This window comes from Sylvia atricapilla, chromosome 13 (assembly GCF_009819655.1).
Source record: "Sylvia atricapilla isolate bSylAtr1 chromosome 13, bSylAtr1.pri, whole genome shotgun sequence".
Taxonomy (NCBI): Eukaryota; Metazoa; Chordata; class Aves; order Passeriformes; family Sylviidae; genus Sylvia; species Sylvia atricapilla.
Window position 1 is genome coordinate 422,009 of NC_089152.1, and position 22,118 is coordinate 444,126.

The 22,118-nt window shown below is 65.9% G+C and overlaps 3 protein-coding genes across 3 annotated transcripts; 1 reads left to right on the forward strand and 2 right to left on the reverse strand.

Annotated features, from left to right (window-relative positions):
• Positions 1–721: 721 nt before the first annotated feature.
• On the forward strand, positions 722–2,884 carry LOC136366763 (gonadotropin-releasing hormone II receptor-like). The gene is given in 5 exon segments (XM_066328022.1): positions 722–764; positions 1,159–1,640; positions 1,643–1,708; positions 2,083–2,287; positions 2,423–2,884. Coding segments are annotated over 5 exon segments (1,233 nt in total). The 3' UTR covers positions 2,860–2,884.
• A 960-nt stretch (positions 2,885–3,844) lies between these two features.
• Positions 3,845–6,733, reverse strand: TMED3 (transmembrane p24 trafficking protein 3). The gene is given in 4 exon segments (XM_066328136.1): positions 3,845–4,977; positions 5,425–5,673; positions 6,259–6,507; positions 6,509–6,733. Coding segments are annotated over 4 exon segments (945 nt in total). The 5' UTR covers positions 6,719–6,733; the 3' UTR covers positions 3,845–4,740.
• An 88-nt stretch (positions 6,734–6,821) lies between these two features.
• Positions 6,822–9,340, reverse strand: ANKRD34C (ankyrin repeat domain 34C). The gene has a single exon (XM_066328135.1). The coding sequence runs from the start codon at positions 9,307–9,309 to the stop codon at positions 7,780–7,782; it is 1,530 nt and encodes a 509-aa protein (XP_066184232.1). The 5' UTR covers positions 9,310–9,340; the 3' UTR covers positions 6,822–7,779.
• Positions 9,341–22,118: the final 12,778 nt, after the last annotated feature.

Below are 22,118 nucleotides of genomic sequence, written 5' to 3' on the forward strand. Positions count from 1 at the left end.
GCTCTGCGGTCTGGGGCGAAGGGCGGGGGCTTAATGAACCCCATGGAGTGTGAAAGGACTCTCTAATGAGGTTAATATCCTCTGCTGGGCTGGAGGAGGGGGTGACAGGACGGGAGACAAGCCTTTGAGGTGTAAAGCAGCCCCCTGCCCTGCCCTCTCCTAGGCTGCAGCCCCCTACTCTCCAGCCAGGGCTGAAGGGCCCCGGGCATGTGCTCCAGCCATGGGGACACTGCCATGGGGATGACCACGGTCTGGGGGAGCAGCTGGCAGTCACAGGGCTGGGAGGAGGGACCTGTGGCTCTCTGGGCCGCTCAAACACTGCGCCTCACTGCAAGGAGCCCTGATGTGCTCTGATACCTGGCCCTGGCAGCAGCAGTGCCAGATCTGGGGGCACTGGCAGCACCCCCGTGGGCTGGGGGGCTCCCTCCACAGAGGGGGGGCACGTCCCACCGCCCGTTCCTGTGTGTGAGCACCACGCACGCTTACGTGTGTCCGTGTGCTGTGGGTGGCAGGGGAAGGACCGTGCTGTTCCAAGCCTCTGGCGACGTCAAGGACCATTCAGAGCTGCCAAGGGCGCCCACGCCACAGCAGCAGCAGCGGCTGCAGGTGCTGGCTTTCGGCAGTACCTGCCCCGAACCTGCCCCGCTCCCCCTCGTGCCCCAGAGCAGATGCAGGAGCCCTCAGCACAGAGCCTCGGCACTGTGTGAGCACCAGCCCTGCCATGGCCTGGCTGGGGAGTGCCAGGCAGGACACCCCGGAGGCAGGTGAGGCGGGGAAAATGGGTGTCACTGCTGGGCTGGGTGGGGTCACCATCCCAGGCACGATCGTGAGGGATACTCTGGGCAGGGAGAGGGGCACAGCAGTAATGGCCTCAGGGTGTTGGGGTCAGCTGCCCTTGTCTTTCCCTGCCCTGCTGGCTGCCAGGGATCCCACAGCTCTGGGGGCATGGAGGGGCTCTGGGGGCTGGTGGAGGCTCTGGGGTAGCAGCAGGATGCAGCGAGGAGGCAAGGATGGAACACGGAGCTCACAAATGTGATGTCGGCACTGTGGCCCTGGGCAGGGCGCTCTAGGGCACAGGCCCCACGGTGCTGACCGTGGCCTGCCCCACCCAGAGCCCCCACCTCAGGGCTGCCACTGCCCCTGTGCCTGTTGTGGCAGGTGGGGGCCATCCAGACCCAGGCCCCGCGGCGGGGAACGCCAGTGCGGAGCCCCCCAGCACCACGGCCCCCGAGTGGGGCTGCGCCTGGAGCCCCCCCGAGGAGAACGAGGAGCCCCTGCGGCTGCCCACCTTCTCCCCTGCGGCCCAGGCGCGCGTGGGCCTCACCTTCGCCCTCTTCGCCCTCTCGGCCGGCTGCAACCTGGCGGTGCTGCGGGCGGTGGGGGGCCGGGGCAGCGGCCGGCGCCCCCACATCCGCCTGCTGCTGCGGCACCTGGCGGCCGCCGACCTGCTGCTCACCGTGGTGGTGATGCCGCTGGACGCCGTCTGGAACATCACGCTGCAGTGGCGGGCGGGCGACCTGGCCTGCCGCCTGCTGATGTACCTGCGGCTGCTGGCCATGTACGCCTCCGCCTTCGTCACCGTGGTCATCAGCCTGGACCGCCAGGCCGCCATCCTGCGCCCGCTGGCCATCGCCCGCGCCCCGCAGCCCGCAACCGCGCCATGCTGCAGGCGGCCTGGATCCTGAGCGCGGGGCTGGCCGTGCCGCAGGTACCCAGCCGGCCACCGCGGGGGACCCCGGGGACAGACCCCCGCCCGGCCCGCGGGCTGGTGACACTGCCCGGGCTCGCCGCCGCGCCTGGTGACCCGCAGGGTGGGGACGGAGAGCCCCGTGGGATGGGCACGGAGAGCTGGCGAGAGAGTGGCTGTGGCGGTGATCCCCCTCACCCAGCTGTGCCCCCGGGGGTTACCCCTCGGGCCCCGGTCAGTGCGGAGCAGGATCAGGGCAGGGGGATAACAGCTCCCATCCCACAGGGTGGGGCTGTCCCTGTCCGTCTGGGGGGTCCCTGCTTTGGCCTCCCTGCCTCGGGAGGTGCAAACCCCCATCACCCCCATCACCTCCATCCCGCCTCTCTCGTGTCCAGCTGTTCCTGTTCCACACTGTCACCCTGCGCCCCCCGCACAACTTCACCCAGTGCACCACCCGCGGCAGCTTCTCCCGGCCCTGGCACGGGACCCTCTACAACATGGTGGGCTTTGCCTGCCTCTTCCTGCTCCCCCTGCTCATCATGGTGTGCTGCTACGCCCGCATCCTGCTGGAGATCTCCCGCCGCATGGGCTCGGGCCTCTGTGAGTGCCCCGGCCCGCAGGACACAGCCCCACGGAGCGCAGGGGAAATCCCGTGTGGAGCTCTGTCGGGCGCCTTCCCCAGGGCACGGGGCCTGGCACAGCCCCACTGTCCCCTCACGGGCTGTCCCCCTCCAGTCTCCTCGCAGGACGCGTCGCTGCGCTGCTCCAGGAACAACATCCCCCGAGCCCGGCTGCGGATGCTGAGGATGAGCCTGGTCATCGTCTCCTCCTTCATCCTCTGCTGGACCCCCTACTACCTGCTGGGGCTCTGGCACTGGTTCTGTCCCCGCGCCGTGGAGAAGAGGATCTCTCCAGCCCTCACCCACATCCTCTTCATCTTTGGCCTCTTCAACGCCTGCCTGGACCCCATCACCTACGGGCTCTTCACCATCCCGCTCCGGGGGGGCTGGGGTTGTCCATGCAGGCACGGCCCCCTGGCCCAGGCCCCCTCCCCGGCCACCGGCTCCTTCCGCTGCTCAGCCTCCTCCCTGCCGCCCAGGCGGGGACTGCAGGGGCTCCCCGGGTCCCGAGGGGCTGCCGGGGACACCTCCTGTCACAGCAGCTCCCTGTGAGGCCAGCAGGACGGCTGGGGGGCTCGGGGCAGAGGGGTCTGGCAGCAGGGTGAGCAGCTCAGCACAGGTCCAGTGGGGATGGAGTCACTGCCGATCTCTTTCCCGCACCCTGAAGTGCCTCTGCGGGCTTGGGGCTGCCGGGGCTGCCCTCATCCCCTCTCCCTTTGTGCCCTGAACAGCAATAAAGTGTCCCATGGCCATCTCTTGTCTCTGCCGTGTCCCCCAGCTGGGAGCTGAGCTGGCGTCCCCAGAGCCAGCACCCTGACCCACTGCGGTCACGGCTGCCCCTGTCCCCACCATGGGTGACTCAAGAGTCCCCAGGAAGGGGCGGATTCGAGGCCATCCGCAGCTTGGCCAGGGCCGGGTGCTCCCCTCCCTGCTCATCGCCACAGGACTCTGTGTCCCAGCGGGCGCAGGGCTGGTCCCTGCCAGCTAACACTGGGCTGGTGGCAATCCCAGGGCGCTGCTGATGTTGGCTCTGCTCCCAACAGGAGCTCCTGGCTCCTGCCCAAGGCTGTCGGGAGGCACACCGGGCCAGTTCTCCCTCCTGCAGCAGCTGCCCCAAGGCCAGCGCTGACGGTGGAGCCAGCACAGTTACTGGGGCCCCGAGAGGTGGGCGAGGGCTGGGGGTGCCTGGGCCCCTCACTGCCCCAGCACCAGGAGTACTGCCAGAGCACGGGACAGCCCAGGAGCACTGCCCTGGCATCCCCCCAGCCTCACGGAAGGGCCCCCCGAGCTGGGCTCTGCCCCAGTGTGCTGCAGAGGGCTCCCTTGGCTCCTCAGGCCCCACTGCCCAGTGGGAACCCCATCACAACCCACCCACAGTGCAGCCTCACGCTGGGGCACAGACACGGGGCTGCTCCTGCTGAGGGGCCTCTCTGGCTCCAGCTTCTGGTCCTGTGCCAGGAACAAGCCCAGGTGGTGTGGGAAGGAGGGCAAGGCAGGAGGGCAGGCAGAAGCTGTGCCCAATAACGGCACTGCCAGCCATGCTTGCAGGGATTTATTGGAAAGTGGCAAAGGAAACGTCTACTGGAGTTGCTTCAGCTCTGAATAGCAATCTCACACCTGCTTGAGGGCTGGAGGGCCAGCACACCAGTCACTCCAGGGGTCTTGCACAGGGGCATCAGCCCCGGCTCTTGTGGGGGTCTCCATTTTGTGGGGCTCCAGGGAATGAGGGGCTGCAGTCTCAGGTGTGTGTGGGTCCTCCGTACCTCTGGGGCAGGGATGGGGCTTCCTCAGCACGTGTCCACAGGGTGGGAGGGGGTGTCAGAGGGCTGAGTCTCAGGCATGGACTCGTATAAAAATACCACTCGGTACAGGCACACCGCCTGCTGCCAGCCTGAGGAATGCTGCGAGGGGAGGAGCTGGCAGAGCCACGGATCACCCAGCAAAAATCCATCCCTTGTTGGATGCCGCTGTTGGCGTGGCCCCACTGCTGGGAGCACCCTGCCGGCCACAGGACAAGTGAGGTGTAGACAGAGACCCCCAGCCCAGGGGCAGCTGTCCTTGGGCTGACTGTCCTGAGTGGGGTGCCCATGACTGCCCCATCCCCTCGGTGGCTGCACAGGGGCTCAAGGGGCACCGTGTGGTCATGGCAGTCGTGTCGCAGTCACGAGGATGCCCCAGTGCTGTCCCACCCACTTCCCAGTGGAGCCAGGGACAGGGACAGGGTGGCCAGGCCCTTAGGGGACAGGGTAGGGGGGGCGATGGCAAGTGGGAGGTGGTGCTGGGGGACACCAGTACCTGGGTGAGTGTCACCCAGCTCAGCAGTGCCACGTCACCCCCTGCCTCACCCCCCACAGCACAGATTGGGGGCAAAGTGTGACCCCGGGGCCGCGGCCGTCCCAGCCCCTGCTGCCCTCAGGCACAGACACAGCAGCTCTAGCTGCCAGCTCCGCCGCTGCTGGGTCTCTTCTCGGTGAAGAAGCTCTTGAGCAGCATCACCTGCCCGATGCTGACCACGAAGAGGATGAGGGTTTCCCCCACGGACCAGTAAGAGACGCGTCCATTGAGCTCCTCGGCCCGGCTGCGGTCCTGCGCCTCCCGCAGCCGGTAGTGGGTCTGGGAGTCGATCACCGCGTTCAGCATCTCGTGGATGGTGACACAGGCGGATTCCAGCTGGGGGACAAGGACAAGAGTGCCCTGTCGCTCCTGACCTGGCACAGCTGAGGGGGCCCAGGGCCGTGCCAGGACACTCGAGAGCAGGACAGCAGTGTCTGTGTTGTAGGTGCCCTGTCAGAACCCGTCCAGGGTGGTTCCTCAGTGGGACAGAGCTGAGAGGCCCACCGGGGCCCCCGGACGCCCAGCCCAGAGGCTCACAGCAAGGGAAGGAATGGCCGATGCAATTCCCTCATGCGGGATGGAATGCAGCAGACAGGGGAGCCCAGAGCCAGCAGAGCCCCACGAGCCAGGCAGAGGATGTGGTGGGGCTGTGGTGGGGCTGTTGGCTGGCGGTTGGCACTTCTGCATCCAGCGGAGGCGGATGGGGACAAGTCTCCAACTGCCATCCTGCAGGGCTGCCTCGGGGCTGCACAGGACCCTCCCTCCTTTTCCCCTGGGACCCACCTGTGTCAGGGCAGTGACACGGTTGTTCATGTTGGGCAGGATGGGCGGCTCGTCGCCCACCTGGAAGTCGAAGTAGACAATTTTGTGGGAGAAGGTGGAGAACTCGTTGCTGAAGCAGAAGGTGTAGACACCCTTGAGCTCGCTGTGGTGCGAGAAGCTGTCGTACTGCTTCTTGGTCTCCTGGTAGATGGTCTTGCCGTTGGGGTCCTCCACGTAGCAGTCCACATCATAGTGGCCTCCGCTGATCACCTGCGCAGGGACGTGGATCTCAGATGGTGGCACACACCAAGCAACGTGGCAAGGGCCCCCTGACCCTGCCCAGCCCCACAGCTGTGTGAGAGGCCGGCGGGCACCATGCCCATGGGATGGGGCCCAGGCCAGGGGAGCCCTGGGAACTTGTGCACCACGGTGCCAGCAACTCAGGTGGGGTGCCCATGGCTCAAGTGGGGCGCCCGGAGACAGGGATAGCTTCATGACCCAGCTCAGGGGTGTCTGTGGCTGGTGTGGGCACATCCCAGACCTGGCACTGAGGTGGGCACTGCTGGGCACGGGGCTGGGAACAGCTCCTAGTGCAGCAGCGAGGGAGCTGGGGTGCGGATGGGAGGAGGGAACTGCAGCCCTGCCTGGGGCTCTGCAGGGCACAGGATGGGAGCGTGGGCAGAGGAAACAGCACACACGGGCAGAGGTATGGGCAAGAGGGCACGGGCATCGGGGCACAGGCGGGCACGGACAAGACATGGGCAGGGGCACAGGGATGGGGCACAGACGCGGTGGGGGCGGAGGGGACAGGGCAGGAGCATGCAGGGTCGCAGGGAGGGACAAACAGGGACAAACCTGATAGTCGAGGGTGAACTTGACGCCGCTCTCCAGCTCCTGGTGGAAGCAGCGCTGGGCGCTGTCGGGCAGCTCCAGCGTCAGCTCCGTGCCGCCGGCCCCCAGCGCGCCCAGCAGCGCGGCCAGGCACAGCGTCCGCAGCGCTCCGCGCACCGCGCCCGGCATCGCCACCCGCACCGCCACCGCCACCGCCACCGCCACCGCCACCGGCGCCTCCCCGCACCGCCCCGAGCCCGGCACCGGAACCGGCTCTTCCCCGCCCCGAGCCCGGCACCGGAACCGGCGCCTCCCCGCCCCGAGCCCGGCACCGGCGCCTCCCCGCACCGCCCCCCTGACGTGGCGCTTCCGCTGCGAGCGGAGCGGGGCGGGGCGCGGGCGGCACCTCCGGCCCCGGGGCGGGCACCCGCGGGGGTCCCGGGAACGTTCCGCCGACCCCCGCACCCTGGGAACCCCTCGGCATCTCCGGGCCCAGCGCTCCGGGCACCCCGGGGATCCCCTCGGCACCCCCGGGGACCCCCCGGCCGGGCGGCTGGTGTCGGGTCCAGGCGAGATCAGCCTCCGCCCAAAGCTGAGCGCTTTATTAATGCAGGGCAAAACTAGTGCAGAAGTGTCCGCGGGGCCCCGGCGTCACCCCGGCACCTGCCCCTGCTCCCCCTCGCGCACGCAGTCTCGTACATTAATAAAGGCGTTCCTGAAGCGATGGAACCGGTCTGCGGCCCGTGCGGGGCTGAGGCGTGGGGCCGGGGGCGCCCTGGGCGCGGGAGGCAGCGGAAAGGGCTCTTGGCTGTGGCGCGGCGCCTGGACTTTCCCGGTGGGATGAAGCCAAGGGCTCAGCCCGTGTCACCCACCCTCGGTGACTTGGCACCCCGGGTCTCCCACGGCTGGCAGAGCCTTCCCGGGCTGGGACCGGCTCGGGGATTCAGCGCTTCCTGAATTCAGAGCTCCTCGGCGTGGTGGGGGATGAACCCCCTGAAGCTGAGACGTTTCAGACGCCAGACCAGCCCATCCCGGCCCACAGCTGACGAGGCTGCAGCGGAGCCGGGTGAGCTCAGCCGCCGGAGCCCCGGAGCGCTCGGGAACCTCGGAGGTGGAGGATTGTCTCCGTCTCCCGCTGCGGGAGAGCACCGACACGGCCCGGGGCTGGACGGATGCTCCCGCTGCTCCAGCCCCGCAGTGCTGAGCCCCTTCCCCTTCTGGAAGGCACTTCACGAACGCCGCGGCCCCAGAGATCACCACCGGGGGCGCCGGGAGGGGATTCGGGGAGACAACGAGCAGGATGTAAGAAAAGCGGATTGCAACAAGAGGAATAAGTGAACTGCGGGTGGATCCTTGGCACGGAGCTTGGCGATCTAGGATGGTGGGGGATCGATGTCCCGATCAGCCCGTTCATGGGCTCGGGGCTGAACCCCCCGGCCACCAGCGTTGTCCCCGGAGCCAGCGCCCACTCTGTGTGGGAACCGCCCCGTTTCTGCAGGGACAGCCCGGCTTTGGCCACCTCCCTGTGAGCAAACGGTGACACGGTTACTGCGCCACGACCTCCTCAAAGTCGGAGAGGTGCCGCATCTGCTCTGCCTGCATGGAATGTCTGCGGAGGAGCTTCCTGTGCGCCCTCAGGTCGGCCCGCCGGGGCGAGCTGGGTGTGAAGGGCACCAGCGGCTTCAGCCCGGCCGCCAGCGGGGAGGGGGCCTTGCTGGAGCCGATGTCAGGAATCGGGGGGTTGGGGTTCACGTTCAAGGGCGGCAGATATCCCGGCCTGGTGTGGGAGATGTGGTCCAGCAGCAGGGTCCCGGATCCTCGTCTCTCCAGCAAGCCGGGCGGGCGGCGCCGGCCGGCGCTGGGCGACGTGCTGGTGCTGCCCGAGGGAGAGTCGCAGGAACCGTCCAGCAAGGCCAGGTGGGACCCGCTCAGCTTCCTCCTCTCTGACGGCCCCTTCCCCGCCTCGGTGACCTGCGAGTCTCCGTTGTGTTCGCTGCCTGGCCTCCACCAGTGCGGAGCGTCCATCCCGGCAGCCGAGCGGGCGGCAGAGCTGGAGCTCTCTGGCTCCTCTGGGACCGTGCTGCTCCGGGACAGGCACGGGTGAGTGCCCGGGCTCTTCTCGTGCGTGGCTTTCCGTGCCAGCGGCCCCAGTGCCTGCTCGTCCACGGGGGGGAACAGAGAGGGGTCCCTCCCTTTGCTGCTGCTGCTCCGGCTGAGGGAGGCCTTTTTGGAGAGCGAGAGGTCGCCGATGCCCGTGATGAGCTCGCTGTCAGCGCAGACCCGCGTGTCGTCATGGTGACTGGAGGCCGCCAGCACCGAGGGGGCCACCAGACCCCAGGGCTCTGACCGCAGGCGCTTCAGCCGGGGCAGGTGGGCTCTCCGGGCAGTGCCACCCCTTTGGCCTGGGGAGGGTGGCCCAGTGTCCCCGGCGTGTGAAGGGCGTGGGGCGGGGACGCTGCTCTCCTTCTCGGCAGGGGGAGGTGCCGAGATGGGAGTTTTCAGGTGCGCACTGGAGGGAGCAGTGCCCTCCTCGGGGGGAGCCCTCTCCTTGAACTCCAGCGCGGGGGCCACGTTCAGGTACTGCTTGGCGGTCTTGGTGCCAGAGGCCGATGTGTCCATGGTGATGATGATCACCTCCTTCCCCTTGGCTCTGCAGGCGTTCAGGAGGTGCTGCAGCACGGCCTGGTCCTCGGCGTTGATGGCGTGGACCAGCGCTGAGGCTCCCGAGTGGTCCTCCAGGCTGGGGTCCGCCCCGCTCTCCAGCAGCAGGGACACCACGTCCCCCCCGGCCCCTCGGATGCAGGCGTGCATGAGGGCGGTTTTCCCAGACTTGTCCTGGATGTTGGGGTCGGCCCTGTTGTCCAGCAGGTACTTCACCATCTTGGCCTTGTGGATGCTCTGCTGGTCGACGTGGGTGGTGATGCAAGCCACCATCAGCGCCGTCTCCCCCTTGTCGTTGCTCTCGTTGATGTACGCGCCCCCTTCCAGCAGCAGCCGGGTCAGCCGGAGCCGGCCCAGCCACACGGCCTTCAGCAGGGAGTTGCCCCCCAGCTCCAGCTCCGTGGCTTCATCCATGGCTGCCGCTTCCCTCTGGGGATGGCAGTGGTGGCTGGCGGCTGTGGGGGGAACAGGGGAGGAGAGGTGAGCCCCAGCTTTATCCCTGCCCTCCTGGGGCGCCGTGCTCTGGACGCTGCCCCACGCCCCGCTGTCCCTCTGGCCGTGGGCACCCACCTTGTGCAGAGCCGCCCGGGTGCCTCGGTTTCCCCAGGAGATCGGAGGGATTCCGATGGTCTCCACCCGCGTGCACCGTCTGCGGGGCCACGACACGAAGCCCACTGGAGACTGTGTGAACTTTCCTGATGGCTTCCTGGGCTGGAGCCGGGTTCTTTGCTTCCTCGCTGCAGAAGGGAAGGAGAACCAGCCACAGTCATGCCGTCTGCTGTGTTTCTACTGCCCCCTGCTCCTGCCGCCCCACTGACCCCCCAGTGCCGCCCACTCCTACTGTCCTCGGAGTGTTCCTGGAGCCCTGAGCAGCCAGTGCCCGCAGAGTGCCCGTGGAGAGGGCACAAGGCTCCCGGTCCTTGCCCACCCCTCCGTGCTCTCCGTGGGGATCCTGCGGCCCCCGGACCCGCGGTCAGCGCTCACATTGCTCCCAGCCCCTCCCAAAGGCGCCCACGGTACCACTCCCCGCCCGTGAGCTCCCCACGGCCCCTTCCCGTGGGGACCCCTCGGACCCGGGGGAGACCCGTGGGGAGACCCGGGCGTCGGTTCTCCGCTCCTCCCGCCGGGACTGGTGTCCCCCGCGCCCCTCCGAGTCGCGGCCATCCCGCCTCCGCTCCGGCCGCCGCCCCCGGTTGCGGTGGTGATGGTGGGGTGCGGCCGCGGACCCCGGCCCGCTACCTGCTGCTCGGTGCCCGTGCCGGTGCCGTTCTCCGGTGCCGGTGCCCCGTGCCCTGTGCCGGGGCTGCTGCTGGCGTCGGTGCCGGTGCCGGTGGTTGGAGCCGGTGCTCGGTTGCCGGTGCCGGTGCCCGGCGCTGCGCGAGGAGGAGGGCGGGGAGGCGGCGCGTCCGCCCGCAGGTGGGTGCGGGGAGCGGCGGGCGGGGGTGTCCGTGTGCCGGGGGCAGCAGGGGTCTGTGTCTGTGTGTCCGTGCGCCTGTGTGTCCTTGTGTCCGTGTGTCCGTGTGTCCGTGTGTCCGTGTGTCCGTGTGTCCGTGTGTCCGTGTGCCGGGGGCAGCAGGGGTCTGTGTCCGTGTGTCCGTGTGTCCGTGCCCCTGTGTGTCCGTGTGTCCGAGTGTCCGTGTGTCCATGTGTCCGTGTGTCCGTGTGTCCGAGTGTCCCTGTGCTGGGGGTCTGCAGAGGTCTATGCCCGTGTGCTGTGAGGGGAGAATGTCCGTGCCCAGGATCGGGGTGTCTGTGCCCAGACCTGCCGGGGGTGTCTGTGCCCAGGGCTGGGATATCTTTGCCCAGGGGCGGGATATCTGTGCCCAGGGTCGGGATATCTGTGCCCAGGGCTGGGATATCTGTGCCCAGGGCCGGGGGTGTCCGTGCCCAGGATCGAGGTGTCTGTGCCCAGACCTGCCGGGGGTGTCTGTGCCCAGGGCTGGGATATCTGTGCCCAGGGCCGGGGGTGTCCGTGCCCAGGATCGAGGTGTCTGTGCCCAGACCTGCCGGGGGTGTCTGTGCCCAGGGCTGGGATATCTGTGCCCAGGGCCGGGGGTGTCCGCGCCCAGGATCGAGGTGTCTGTGCCCAGAGCCGGCATATCTGTTCCCAGGGCCGGGATATCTGTGCCCAGAGCCGGGGGTGTCCGTGCCCAGGGCCGGGGTGTCACTGTCGCTGCTCCTGGGGCTCTCCAGACCCGCACTCCTCTGAGGCCACAGCCGTCCCCACCCGGAGCAGAGTGAAGCACAGCCCCCTCAAGGCCCCTGTGATGCTGATGGCTCCGCGGCAGAGGCTGAGGGCAGCCCCGGGGCACAGGAGTGCTCTGTGCCCTGCAGGAGAGGCCGGGTCCCTGTGTCTGCTCCCCGGGCACAGCTGCCCTCGGTGCCAGGGCCATGTGTGGGGACAAGCAGCAGTGTGCTGCCTCTCTGCGCCTCCTTTGTCCCCAAATCCCACATCTGGGCAAGAACCTGCTTCCCAACAGCTGCCTCCACTTTCCTCGGTGTCTCTTTTGGAGCAGCCCCAGCAGAAAGGGAATTTGAAGGAAGAGGGAAAGGGTCACAGATGTCCCGACCACCACCCCAACCCCCGTGGTTCTGCACTTCTGCAGACCATCGCAGCTGTGAGGATGTTTGTCATCACACCCTCTGTATCACATTAACATTTGGGGAAATTTCCCTTGTGATTAATAAACTATAATCTAATATTGCAGCGCGCTTCATTCAGAGATGATGATAATGAGAATCAGAACCAGCAGAGAAATTAAGTCAGTCTTATCATGTTAGAGAGCATTTGACAAACCTTGTAGCAGGTTCCTCCTGACTTGGTAACACAGACACTCTGCAGCACCTGCCTAAACTGGCCATAAACCGCCCCAAAATGTGTCCATTTTCGGATGCATGAGCACACCAGCTTACTCGTCAAAAATAAACACATTAACTCCTAAAAGCAAGATAATACAAACACCTTAACAAAATAAAAATAAACTCCTGAAACGCACATATTTAGAAGAGACGAGCTGTGGTGGCAGGAGGGCCCCGGGCTGGCAGCGATGGGGGTCTGCTCCAGAGGCAGCCACATCCCCAAAGCTGAGGAGGGTCTGCTCTGCCCCCAGGGCACCCAGCACGGCCCGGGGGTGGGGACAGGGAGGGGCTTGTGGGGAAAGAGGGAAGGTCCTGGGACCCTGACGATTGAAATTAGGAGAATGTTGGAGGTAAGGGTTGGGGAGATGACACCCCACCTGCAAGTGCCCCTTCCCCCTCTGGCCCCCTGGCTGCTCCTGTGGATTGTCCTCGCTGTGCTGGACCCCAGCGGGCTGGGCCTGGCTGCAGAGCAGGAATGACCTATCCTTGAGGATGTTAAAACACTAGGCCTCCCTTTCCTGCAGACCAGCCCAGACTCACCAGCTTCCAGGTGCCCATGGGGTGGGAGATGCCCCAGCAGGGAGGGGAGCACGGCAATGCCAGTCTGTAATGCCAGTCCTGGGAGCTGGAACCTCTGTGGAGGGGAGCAGGAACTGCCCCTGCCTGCTGCCAGAGGGCCTCAAATCTGCCCCAGCCGTGCCCTGGCCTTGCAGAGCCGCTGTGTCCACCTACCTTCATCCTGCTTGTCTTCCTCACCAGTGCCTCTGCCATCCCTGAGGATGCCATGGCAACGGGAGGATGGCTGCTGGAGAGGCTGCAGCTCTGTGCAGGGCTCTGAGCCATGGGTTTGGTCTCAGCAGTGCCCGTGCAGCCTTGGGGGCAGCAGGATGGGGTCCAGACATGACCACTTTGGGACAAAACTGGGATGAGGTGGCTTTGAGGTGGCTGGGTACCACCGCAGGGCGCTCTGCCCACATGGAGCAGCCCTGGCAGGGTGTGGAGGGCTGGGCAGTGCCTGGGAGTGCTGCTGGTGGTACCAACCCCCGTTGGCACGGGTGGTACTGGTGCCCAGGATCCTCACTGGGGCAGGGCAGAGAGGGGCAGAGGTGACAGAGCTGTCACTGAGGAGAACAGCAGAGATGCTTGGTGGGGCCATCCCAGCACTATCCCACCTGGATGAGCAGCCAGGGAGCTGTCACCCCTTTGTTAGAGCCTGCTGGGTTGTGGTTAGAGTCCGGCCCAGCCTGGAGAAGGGGGAGCTGCTTTCTGGGGCTGCAGTGGGGCTGTCTGGTCTCCGTGGGTGCAGCTGTGGTTCCCAGGCCATTCCAGGGCTGCAGCAGTGCCTTGAGGGGCTGAGGCTGTGGGAGCAGGGACAAGATGGTGATGGGCTCTTGGCTCCACGCTCTCCTCAGCCCTGGAGGAGCCGCAGCCCCTGGCTGAGCAGAGCTGGGTCTGTCTCCCGGGGAAGGGTCTTGTCCCAAAGAACCATCCCTGGATCTCCTTTGGGCTCCCGGCTCAGCACAGGTGAGGTGCGAGCGCAGGGCTGACGCAGCCCCGTCTCCCCAGAGGCGCCCAGCACTGGCAGGGTCTATTTTGGGTGCCCTGGGAGGGCTGCGGGAGTTATTCCTGCCGGCTCATGCCCCTGCGCGGCCGCTGTTCCCTGTCACAGCCACAGTCCCGGGGCTGGGCACGGGCACGGGGGGCTCAGCGTTCCGGGGGAACCCCTGCCCCTGCTGCTGGGGCACAGCCCAGGCCCCTGGACCTGTGGGACACCGCGGGGCTGCCCTAGGTACAGGGGTCCCAGCCCAGCAGAGTCCAGCCCCAGCCGGGCCCCTCCTGGGGTCCCATGGTCCAGCCGTGCCCACAGCGCCTTGTTTCCCCTCAGAGACGGAGTCTGGGTCGGGTTTGTACCGGCTTTAGTTGGGACTCTGCTTTGTCCTGCTGGGAAAATGAGTGCCCGAGACCAGTCAGCTAAAATCCACCGTACCAGCGAGAGCCCTGCCGCCTCCTGTGGCCAGCAGCGCCACACGCTGCTGCTCCCTGTCCCCTCCGGCCGCGGCTTTGGCTGCCTGGGTGAGCTGGCCGAGGTGAGACATTGCCCGGCACAGCAGCACCTGACCAGGCGGGGGAAGCAGCGGCTCACCCCAACTCGGGCCCGGGGAGTGAGGGGTGGAGCAGGCGTCTGTGTGACCCCAATGCCGGGGCACTGCTGAGGGCACGGGGGGCTGGCACAGACCTCTGGGACCAGAGGGGGTGTCCAAGGGGACCCGGGGTGGGCGATGATGCAGTTGGGTGATGATGCAGTGGCTGATGCAGTGGCTGATGCAGTGGGTGATGATGCAGCAGGTGATAAGAGTGGGTGATACAATGGGTGATGCAGTGGGTGATGCAGTGGGTGATGCAGTGCTTCTGGAAGAGACTGCATCACCCAAAACCAGCTGCATCATCACGGGGAGCGGCTCTGGTGTCTCTATGGCAACCGTGGGGTAAAAATAGTGCAGCAGCTTTAGGGAGCTGTCAGGGCCTGGCAGGGATCGCTGCTGGGATGGGGGCGTGGGGAGCACGGGCTCAGCGGGGAGCAGGGGCTCGAGGAGGGCTCACCGTGCTGCCGAGAGCTGCTGCCCCGCCAGGGCTACTCTGGGAACTTCCCCAGCCCAGGGAAGGGGGGAACAGAGTGTGGGGAACCCAGCGTGGGGCTCCGGGAGTGGGGAACAGAGTGTGGGGAACCCAGCGTGGGGCTCCGGGAGTGGGGAACAGAGTGTGGGGCTCCGGGAGTGGGGAACAGAGTGTGGGGAACCCGGTGTGGGGAACAGAGTGTGGGGAACCCAGCGTGGGGCTCCGGGAGTGAGGAACCCAGTGTGGGGCTTCGGAAGTGGGGAACAGTGTGGGGCTCTCAGTGTGGGGCTCAGGTGGAAGCACAGCAGCACAGAGCCCCTAACTCCTGCACTGACTCCTCCCCCTGTCCCCTGCATTGACTCCCCGCCTGTCCCCTGTCCCTGTCCTGGCTCCTGGCTGCGGGGACAATGGCACAGCAATGTCTGTGGGTGCACAGGTTGCAGGATTCCCTCATTGCTGTCGTGGTGAACTTGGATCCAAGGCTGATCCGTGTCAGATCGGCAGCTCTGTGGCTGCACTGGCCACCACGGACTCACAGGTGGCTGTGCCTGCTGTCCCCTCCCTGAGCTGGGGACTTCCATGCCCGTCTGAGGCCTGAACAAAGTTCTGACCTTTCCTGTCAGGGTTTGGAGATGGGTGGGATAGGGATCTCTCCAGACTCTGCTCCACAGTGTGGGGAGCTGCTCTGACTCAGACTAACAAATTGTGGAAAGGTCTGAGAGTGGCACTGGGGGGGTCTGTGTCACTGAGCTGCCAGAGCTGCTCCCCTTTGAGTCACCGGTGGCATTTGCTCCATTTCTGGGCCTTGGAGAGTGGCATCTCCCACCCCTCGGGCCCTGGGCTCTGGGGAGCTGGGCTGTGGGACCGGGCAGGATCCGGCTGAGGGGCTCTGGGGGTGTCCTGGGTCCTCCTCCCTCACTGGGAGCAGGGCTGGGAGCTGTCCTGGTGGGCAGAGGGCCAGGGGAAAGGGTTTCTCTCCCTGTCCTCGCCCCTGGCTCCTGGCGGCCCTGTGCCCACCAGCAGAGCCCCAGGTACCCTGCTCCTCCCTCCTTCCCTCTCCCGGCCCTGCAGTCGCTGTTGCCTTGACAACACATCTCTGTCCCTGCGCTCCTCAATTTCCCCTTTGCCACCTGCACATTCCTGCACCCCACGGTGGCCTTTCCCCCCGGGGGTGCTCCAGAGAACCCCTTACAGTAAAGGGCAGGGAATGTGCTTGAGACCAGGGCGGGAACAGCAGATCGGGGCAGGGGGGAATGAACCCCTGTGGGTGTGCTGTAAGGGGTGAACCACTGAGCCCTGGAATGGTTGGGGTTGGAAGGGACCTCGGAGCCCATCTCATTCCAACCCCTGCCGTGGGCAGTGACACCTCTCACCACCCCAGGGTGCTCCAAGCCCTGTCCAGCCTGGCCCGGGACACTGCCAGAGATGGGGCAGCCACAGTTTTCTGGGCAGGGATGGAGGGACAATGGAATTTGGGTGATTATTTGCCAATTAAGGTGAGAGTGTGCTGTGATGGGGCAGGGAGTAAAAAAATGCTTGGACACTCTGGGCACTGTGTTTATTGCGTGTGGCAATGGGCAATAAATTCATGGTGGTTTTGGGGGTCTCTCTGTGGGTTTTCTGGTTTTTGGATCGGTGATGCTGAGCTCCTGGAATCAGTGCTGCAGCTCCATTGCTGGCAGGGCACAGGTGCTGAGGTCCAGCGTGAGCCTTGCCATGGGGTGGGGATGCAGATCACAGCCCCCACCCAGCACTGTCCTGTATTTTCTCAATATCATTAAACTAAGTTTTATAAATATTCATTGCAAGAAAATCAATGCAAAAATATTCAATTCTCTCGTTTTGCTTTTTCAATTTTAGAAACTTGTTTTCTCTTGAGAAGCTGTTACAATTCTCTTTGGGTTGTGTTTAACTCCCAATTCTGATGAACCCCCACAGGGAACAGCAACAGGAAAATGTCAGTGCCTGGTCCCTGGGAGGGGCAGAGGTGTGGGGCTCCAGACTGAACTGGAGATAGCCCAGGATGTGGGCAGCTGGATCCTGACTCAGCCAAAGCTGAGGGATGAAATGTCTTCAGCACGGGGAAGAGAAAGCTCTGGGAAGACCTTAGAGCTCCTTCCAGGGTCTAAAGGGGCTCCTGGAGAGCTGGAGAGAGGCTGGGGACGAGGGCTGGAGGGACAGGACCCAGGGAATGGCTCCCAGTGCCCAGGGCAGGGCTGGATGGGATCTGGGGCAGGAATTGATCCCTCTGAGGGTGGGCAGGGCTGGCACAGGGTGCCCAGAGCAGCTGGGGCTGCCCCTGGATCCCTGGCAGTGCCTAGGGCCAGGCTGGACAGGGATTAGAGCAGCCTGGGACAGTGGGAGGTGTCGCTGCCATGGCAGGGGGATGGAATGAGATGGGCTTTGAGGTCGCTCCCAGCGCAGACCCTGCGCCCTCGGCCCGCCGCCGGCTGAGCGGAGGCAGGAGGAGACGAGCCCCTTTGCGCTCCTCGGAGCGCGTGTCGGAAGAGAGGGGATCCGGCTTTAATGACAAGCGGAGCAATAACCCGCAATTAGCCGCGCTCGGTGCCTGCGGGGGCGGCGCTCCCCGGCAGCCCCGGGGGGAGCGGAGCTGCGCCGCGCCCGGGGCCGGGGCCGCCGTCCTTCCCTGGGCTGGCAGCCCCCAGTGCAGCCCCAGTGCAGCCCCAGTGCAGCCCCCAGTACGGCCCCAGTGCAGCCCCAGTGCAGCCCTCACTGCAGCCCCAGTACAGCCCCAGTGCAGCCCCAGTGCAGCCCCAGTGCAGCCCCAATACAGCCCCCAGTACAGCCCCACTACAGCCCCAGTACAGCCCCAGTGCAGCCCCCAGTACAGCCCCCAGTGCAGCCCCCAGTACGGCCCCAGTGCAGCCCCAGTGCAGCCCCAGTACAGCCCCAGTACAGCCCCAGTACAGCCCCACTACAGCCCCCAGTACAGCCCCACTACAGCCCCCAGTACAGCCCCAGTGCAGCCCCCAGTACAGCCCCAGTGCAGCCCCCAGTACAGCCCCCACTACAGCCCCAGTACAGCCCCAGTACAGCCCCCAGTGCTGCCCCAGTGCAGCCCCAGTGCAGCCCCAGTACAGCCCCAGTACAGCCCCAGTACAGCCCCAGTGCAGCCCCAGTACAGCCCCAGTACAGCCCCAGTACAGCCCCACTACAGCCCCCAGTACAGCCCCAATACAGCCCCCAGTACAGCCCCAGTGCAGCCCTCACTGCAGCCCCCAGTACAGCCCCCAGTACAACCCCCACTACAGCCCCCAGTGCAGCTCCCAGTGCAGCCCCCAGTGCAGCTCCCAGTACAGCCCCAGTACAGCCCCCAGTACGGCCTCAGTGCAGCCCCAGTGCAGCCCCAGTACAGCCCCCGTGGGGCCCCGGAGTGCCGTGTCCCGGCCGTGCCAGTGCCTGTGTGCCATGGCGGGGGGCTGAGGCCGGGCTGGCAGGGACAGCGACAGCAGGGGACGTGCCGGGGCCGCGGCACACGGGGGTGCGTGTCCCCGCAGCCGTCCCTGCGCCGGGCTCCGGCTGCCCCAAGGGCTGCCTATTGAACTTGAATATCTCTGCCGAGTGAAATTTCCTGCCGCGGCTTTCATGTCCGCCGGGACACTTATGAAATATCCGGCTTCTGTTTTTTTCCGGAGAAGTGGAATTTCCTATTGGGGGCTTTCATACCGGCGCTACGTGCTCGGGGCCGGCGGCAGCAGCCCCGGTGCTGGCCCTGCCATCGCCCCCCCGGACGCGGGCTGCGGCCGGCCGCGGAATTCGCCTGCCTCAGGAGTTTTCCGGTGGCGCTAAGCCGTCTTTTCATGGCTGATCACCCCTTCCACCTGCCACGGGGGACAGCCAAATACACGCTGACAGCCCGCCGGCGGCTGTTTGCAGAGGGATCACACGAGGGCCCGGCCCCTGTGAACCCCTCATGCAGCAGCGGCTGTCGGAAGGCAGGCGCTCACATCTGGGGCTGCCGGAGGCTCCAGGAGCTCGCCCCATCCATTTCAGGGTTCCCGGTAGCCTCAGGCACTCACTCTGGCCAGTCTGGGGCTCCTGGAAGCTCCTGGCGCTCCCCAGAGCAGACCCCCAGTGCCGAGGGATGCCACGACCGCTCCAGTTCTGTCCCTTGACCAGCTCACGGCGGGATGGGAGGGACGACCCTCCTCTTCCCTCACTTCATTTCGTGGGCCCACCACCACCTCAGCACCTCCCGGGGCACCGGGAGCAGCCGGAGGGGCTGCGTGGGCTGTGTGTGGAGCAGTCCTGGGACCCCCGAGCGCCCTGACCTCCTTGGTGCCAGCCCAGTGCATTGTCTGCCCACAGCTCTGGTGTGGCGGGCTCATACCCTGCTGCCCTCGGCCTGGGGCCGGAGTCACTGGGGGGGACAAAAAGCCATCCACGAGGCGTGACCGAGGGTGTCCCGAACACTGACCCTTCCCTCCCCGCCCCAAGAGGATGCTCGGGTTTCACGGCGGGCTGGCTGCGGCAGAGCCCTCCATCCCGGCGTGGGGAGGATGCCTGGGGCCAGTCGGGGACAGCCCCAGGGCACAGCCCTGCTGTCCCCAAAGGGCACAGCCCCCCCAAAGGGCACAGCCCTGCTGTCCCCAAAGGGCACAGCCCCCCCCAAAGGGCACAGCCCCCCTCAAAGGGCACAGCCCTGCTGTCCCCAAAGGGCACAGCTCTCCCCAAAGGGCACAGCCCTCCCCAAAGGGCACAGCCCTGCCCAAAGGGCACAGCCCTGCCCAAAGGGCACAGCCCTGCTGTCCCCAAAGGGCACAGCTCTCCCCAAAGGGCACAGCCCCCCACCAAAGGGCACAGCCCAGCTGTCCCCAAAGGGCACAGCCCTCCCCAAAGGGCACAGCCCGGCCCCCAGGGCACAGCCCGGCCCCCAGGGCACACTGGGGCTGTGCCTCTGGGTCGGTGTCTGGGGACAAGCCGGGGCTCAGGATGGGGCCCAGGTTCAGCAGCAGGAGGGTCTGGGTTTAGGGGGCGCACTTTGAGGGGTGCATCCCCTCCCCAGGCCAGCCTGTGCATGCAGTTCCTGGCATGGAGCTGCTCCTCCGCTTTGATCCCCGCTCTGATGCCCGCACCTGGAATTTAAGGGGATCTGGGGCACCCTGAGGCTCAGGGATCCCCCTCCAGCCTTTGTCGAGCAGCGGGGAGTGCAGGGAGCTGCAGGGGGGGTTCTCTGGGGGTGGCAATGTTTTGGGGAGCCCCGTGGGGCTGCAGCAGTCGGTGGCCGTGGGGGTCCTGTGGGGCCAGGGCAGCCCCGCGGTGTGGGCTGTGAGGGGTTCCAGCCAGGCTCCATCCCCTCTGGAGAGAAACCTCCCCCTGTGCTGGTGCTGGCCGTGTCCTCTCCACCCAGCCCACATCCATGGGCGAGCACCCCGAGTGCCAGTGCGCTGGCACACACTCTGCAGAACACTTCGGTGGAGGAGGAAAGTCCTGACTGACGGGAATAGCTGGAAAACCGGGGAAAAGAGGATGGACATGGGAAGGGATTCCTGGGTGCTTTAGAGCACCAGTTTGTCGTGCAGGGGCAGCCCCTGTGGGACCTGGGCTCGGCAGGACAGGGGCTGCAGCCCCCCAAGCCGGGTGGGAGCACGGGGCTCTGCAGAGCAGACACCCCCTTACCTCATCCCGGGCTCCGCTGCCCGTGTCCCGCTGGAGTTCATCATCTCCCTTGTCTGCTGTGCCTGGAGACGGCTGGCAGGAACTCACCTAGAGAACCAGGGAAATGTCGGGAATAAAGAGCTTTAAACGGGAACGATTCCAGGCACAGGAAAGCACAAGAGTTTTACACTAATTTCTTACTTTTATGATTATTCTTCACGTTGATCCCAAAGAATTCCAAGCTAACTTCACTGAAACACAAGCAAACGGTAACACATTAAAAAGCATTTCAAGACCTCTGCCGAAAGGATGGATGCATTTTCCTGCTGGACACCTGCTGCAGATGCTGAAAGGGAAAATCCCGGAGTGACGGGACCTGCCAGGTTTTCGTGAAAGAAAATACTTCTGTATCCCCCGCATTTGCTTTGCGGTCGGTTCACGGCGAGCCAACATCTGGAGCTGCACACGCACGGATGCCTGCTGCAGCCGCAGCCGGAGCCGGGGTAGCCCGGGGGCCACCAGGGGCCAGCGCGTCGGGACAGTCGCTCGTGTCACCCGCGTACCCTTATCAGTTCTCCGTCCAACAGTCAGAGAGAAGAAGCTGGGCTGGAAAAGTGATAAGGGCACGAGGGTGGCCTCAGGAGAGCTGCCCTGGAGCTGCGGGCTGTGACCCACGGGCAGCCGGCCGCTGCGCTGACGAGGGGACAGAGGCTGGGCTGTCACCGGGCGCCTCTCGTCGCTGTCTGCGGGGACCTCGGGGTGCCGCAGCGAGTGGCCCGCGCCCCTGGGCTCCGTCTGCTCCAGCCCCCCGGACACTCCCCATTCACAACTTTCATAACTCAGTCCCCTCCCTGCGGGGAGGGCCCGTCCCCCTGGGGCCGAGCCGGCACCCGGCCGGGTGGGACCTGCCCGCCGCAGGATTAAGCCGAATAAATCGCGGGGGTGCAGCCGGGCGGATTCGTCTGACGCTGCAGAAAGGCACCCACAGCCCCCAGCCCGCCGCTGCCCGGGGTGCCCCGTTCCCGAAAGGCAGGAAAAGGCCGTCGCAGGGAAGGCTCCGGTACCACTGCTCCTGCCCCAGCTGCCCTCAGAGTGTTGGGGCGCCTGTGCCCGTGCTGAGAGCCCGCCCTGTGCCCCAAGGCAGTTGTCACCGTGTTCCCGTGCTGTCCTCCACAGCTCTCCTGGTGCCCGGGGGGAGCAGCTGAGCCCGGCCTGGTGGGTCCCGGGCATTCCTCGCCGGGCAGTGGAGCCAAAGGGTCTGCGGAGCCATGACCAGCCCTGGTCAGCAGCACCTTCGCCCCGGAGTGCCCCAACCCTCCCGTTCTCAGCTCCAGTGCAGCCAGGCTGGAGGCAGCAGTGCAGATCTCCGCTCCCAGCCTGGACATGTGGGAGCGTGCCGTGGCACTGGGCTGCTGGGAACGGGCCTGCACCAGGTGTGAGGGGCCTTGGGCTGGGCCCAGATTCTCCCGGTGTGAGTCAGCGGCACAGGAACCCCCGGAGCTCGGGGCGGTGCCAGGCAGCTTGTCCTGGCTCAACTGCCCCAGGGCCAGGGACTCGCTGTCCTTCGGTGCTGGGCGTACACGGGGTTGGGCAGCAGCATGAGAAGGGTGGAGGTGATAAAGCAGCTGTCAATACCAGTGCCTTGTGTTGATTCGGGTGCCCTACGTCCTCCCTGTCCTCCTCTCAGCATCTCCTCCCTCCTCACTCACTGCTTCCCGGGCTTTCCCACCCTTTCCCAAGCATGGGATGAGCACAGGGTGATATTTCAGGTGGAAATACTGCATTTTTTCCCGAACTAAAACACCTCCATGGTTCCTGTTGGAGGAGAGTGAGCTGTGGGAACTCCTGTGTGGGACACCAGGGCCTGTGTTGGCCGTGGGCTCATGTGGCCGTGGCCACAACTCCATCTGGATTTGGTCCAGGTTTATTTGCTGCTCAAAGGATAAAATCTGGTGATGGGGCCAGTACACCGGGCCCATGGGGCAGGGGGCAGCTGGAGCCACTTGCCAGCACCGTGCTCCGTGTCCCCCAGGGCTGGGACGTTGTCCTTTGCCCTTGACCTGGGGTCTGGCCCACCAGAGCCACCCCACAGGCGGGAGAGAGGGGCGATGAGGACAGTCACATCCCCT

Coding starts and splice junctions, on each gene's coding strand:
- ANKRD34C (XM_066328135.1), bottom strand. CDS start 9,309: ATGGATGAAGCCACGGAGCTGGAGCTGGGGGGCAACTCCCTGCTGAAG.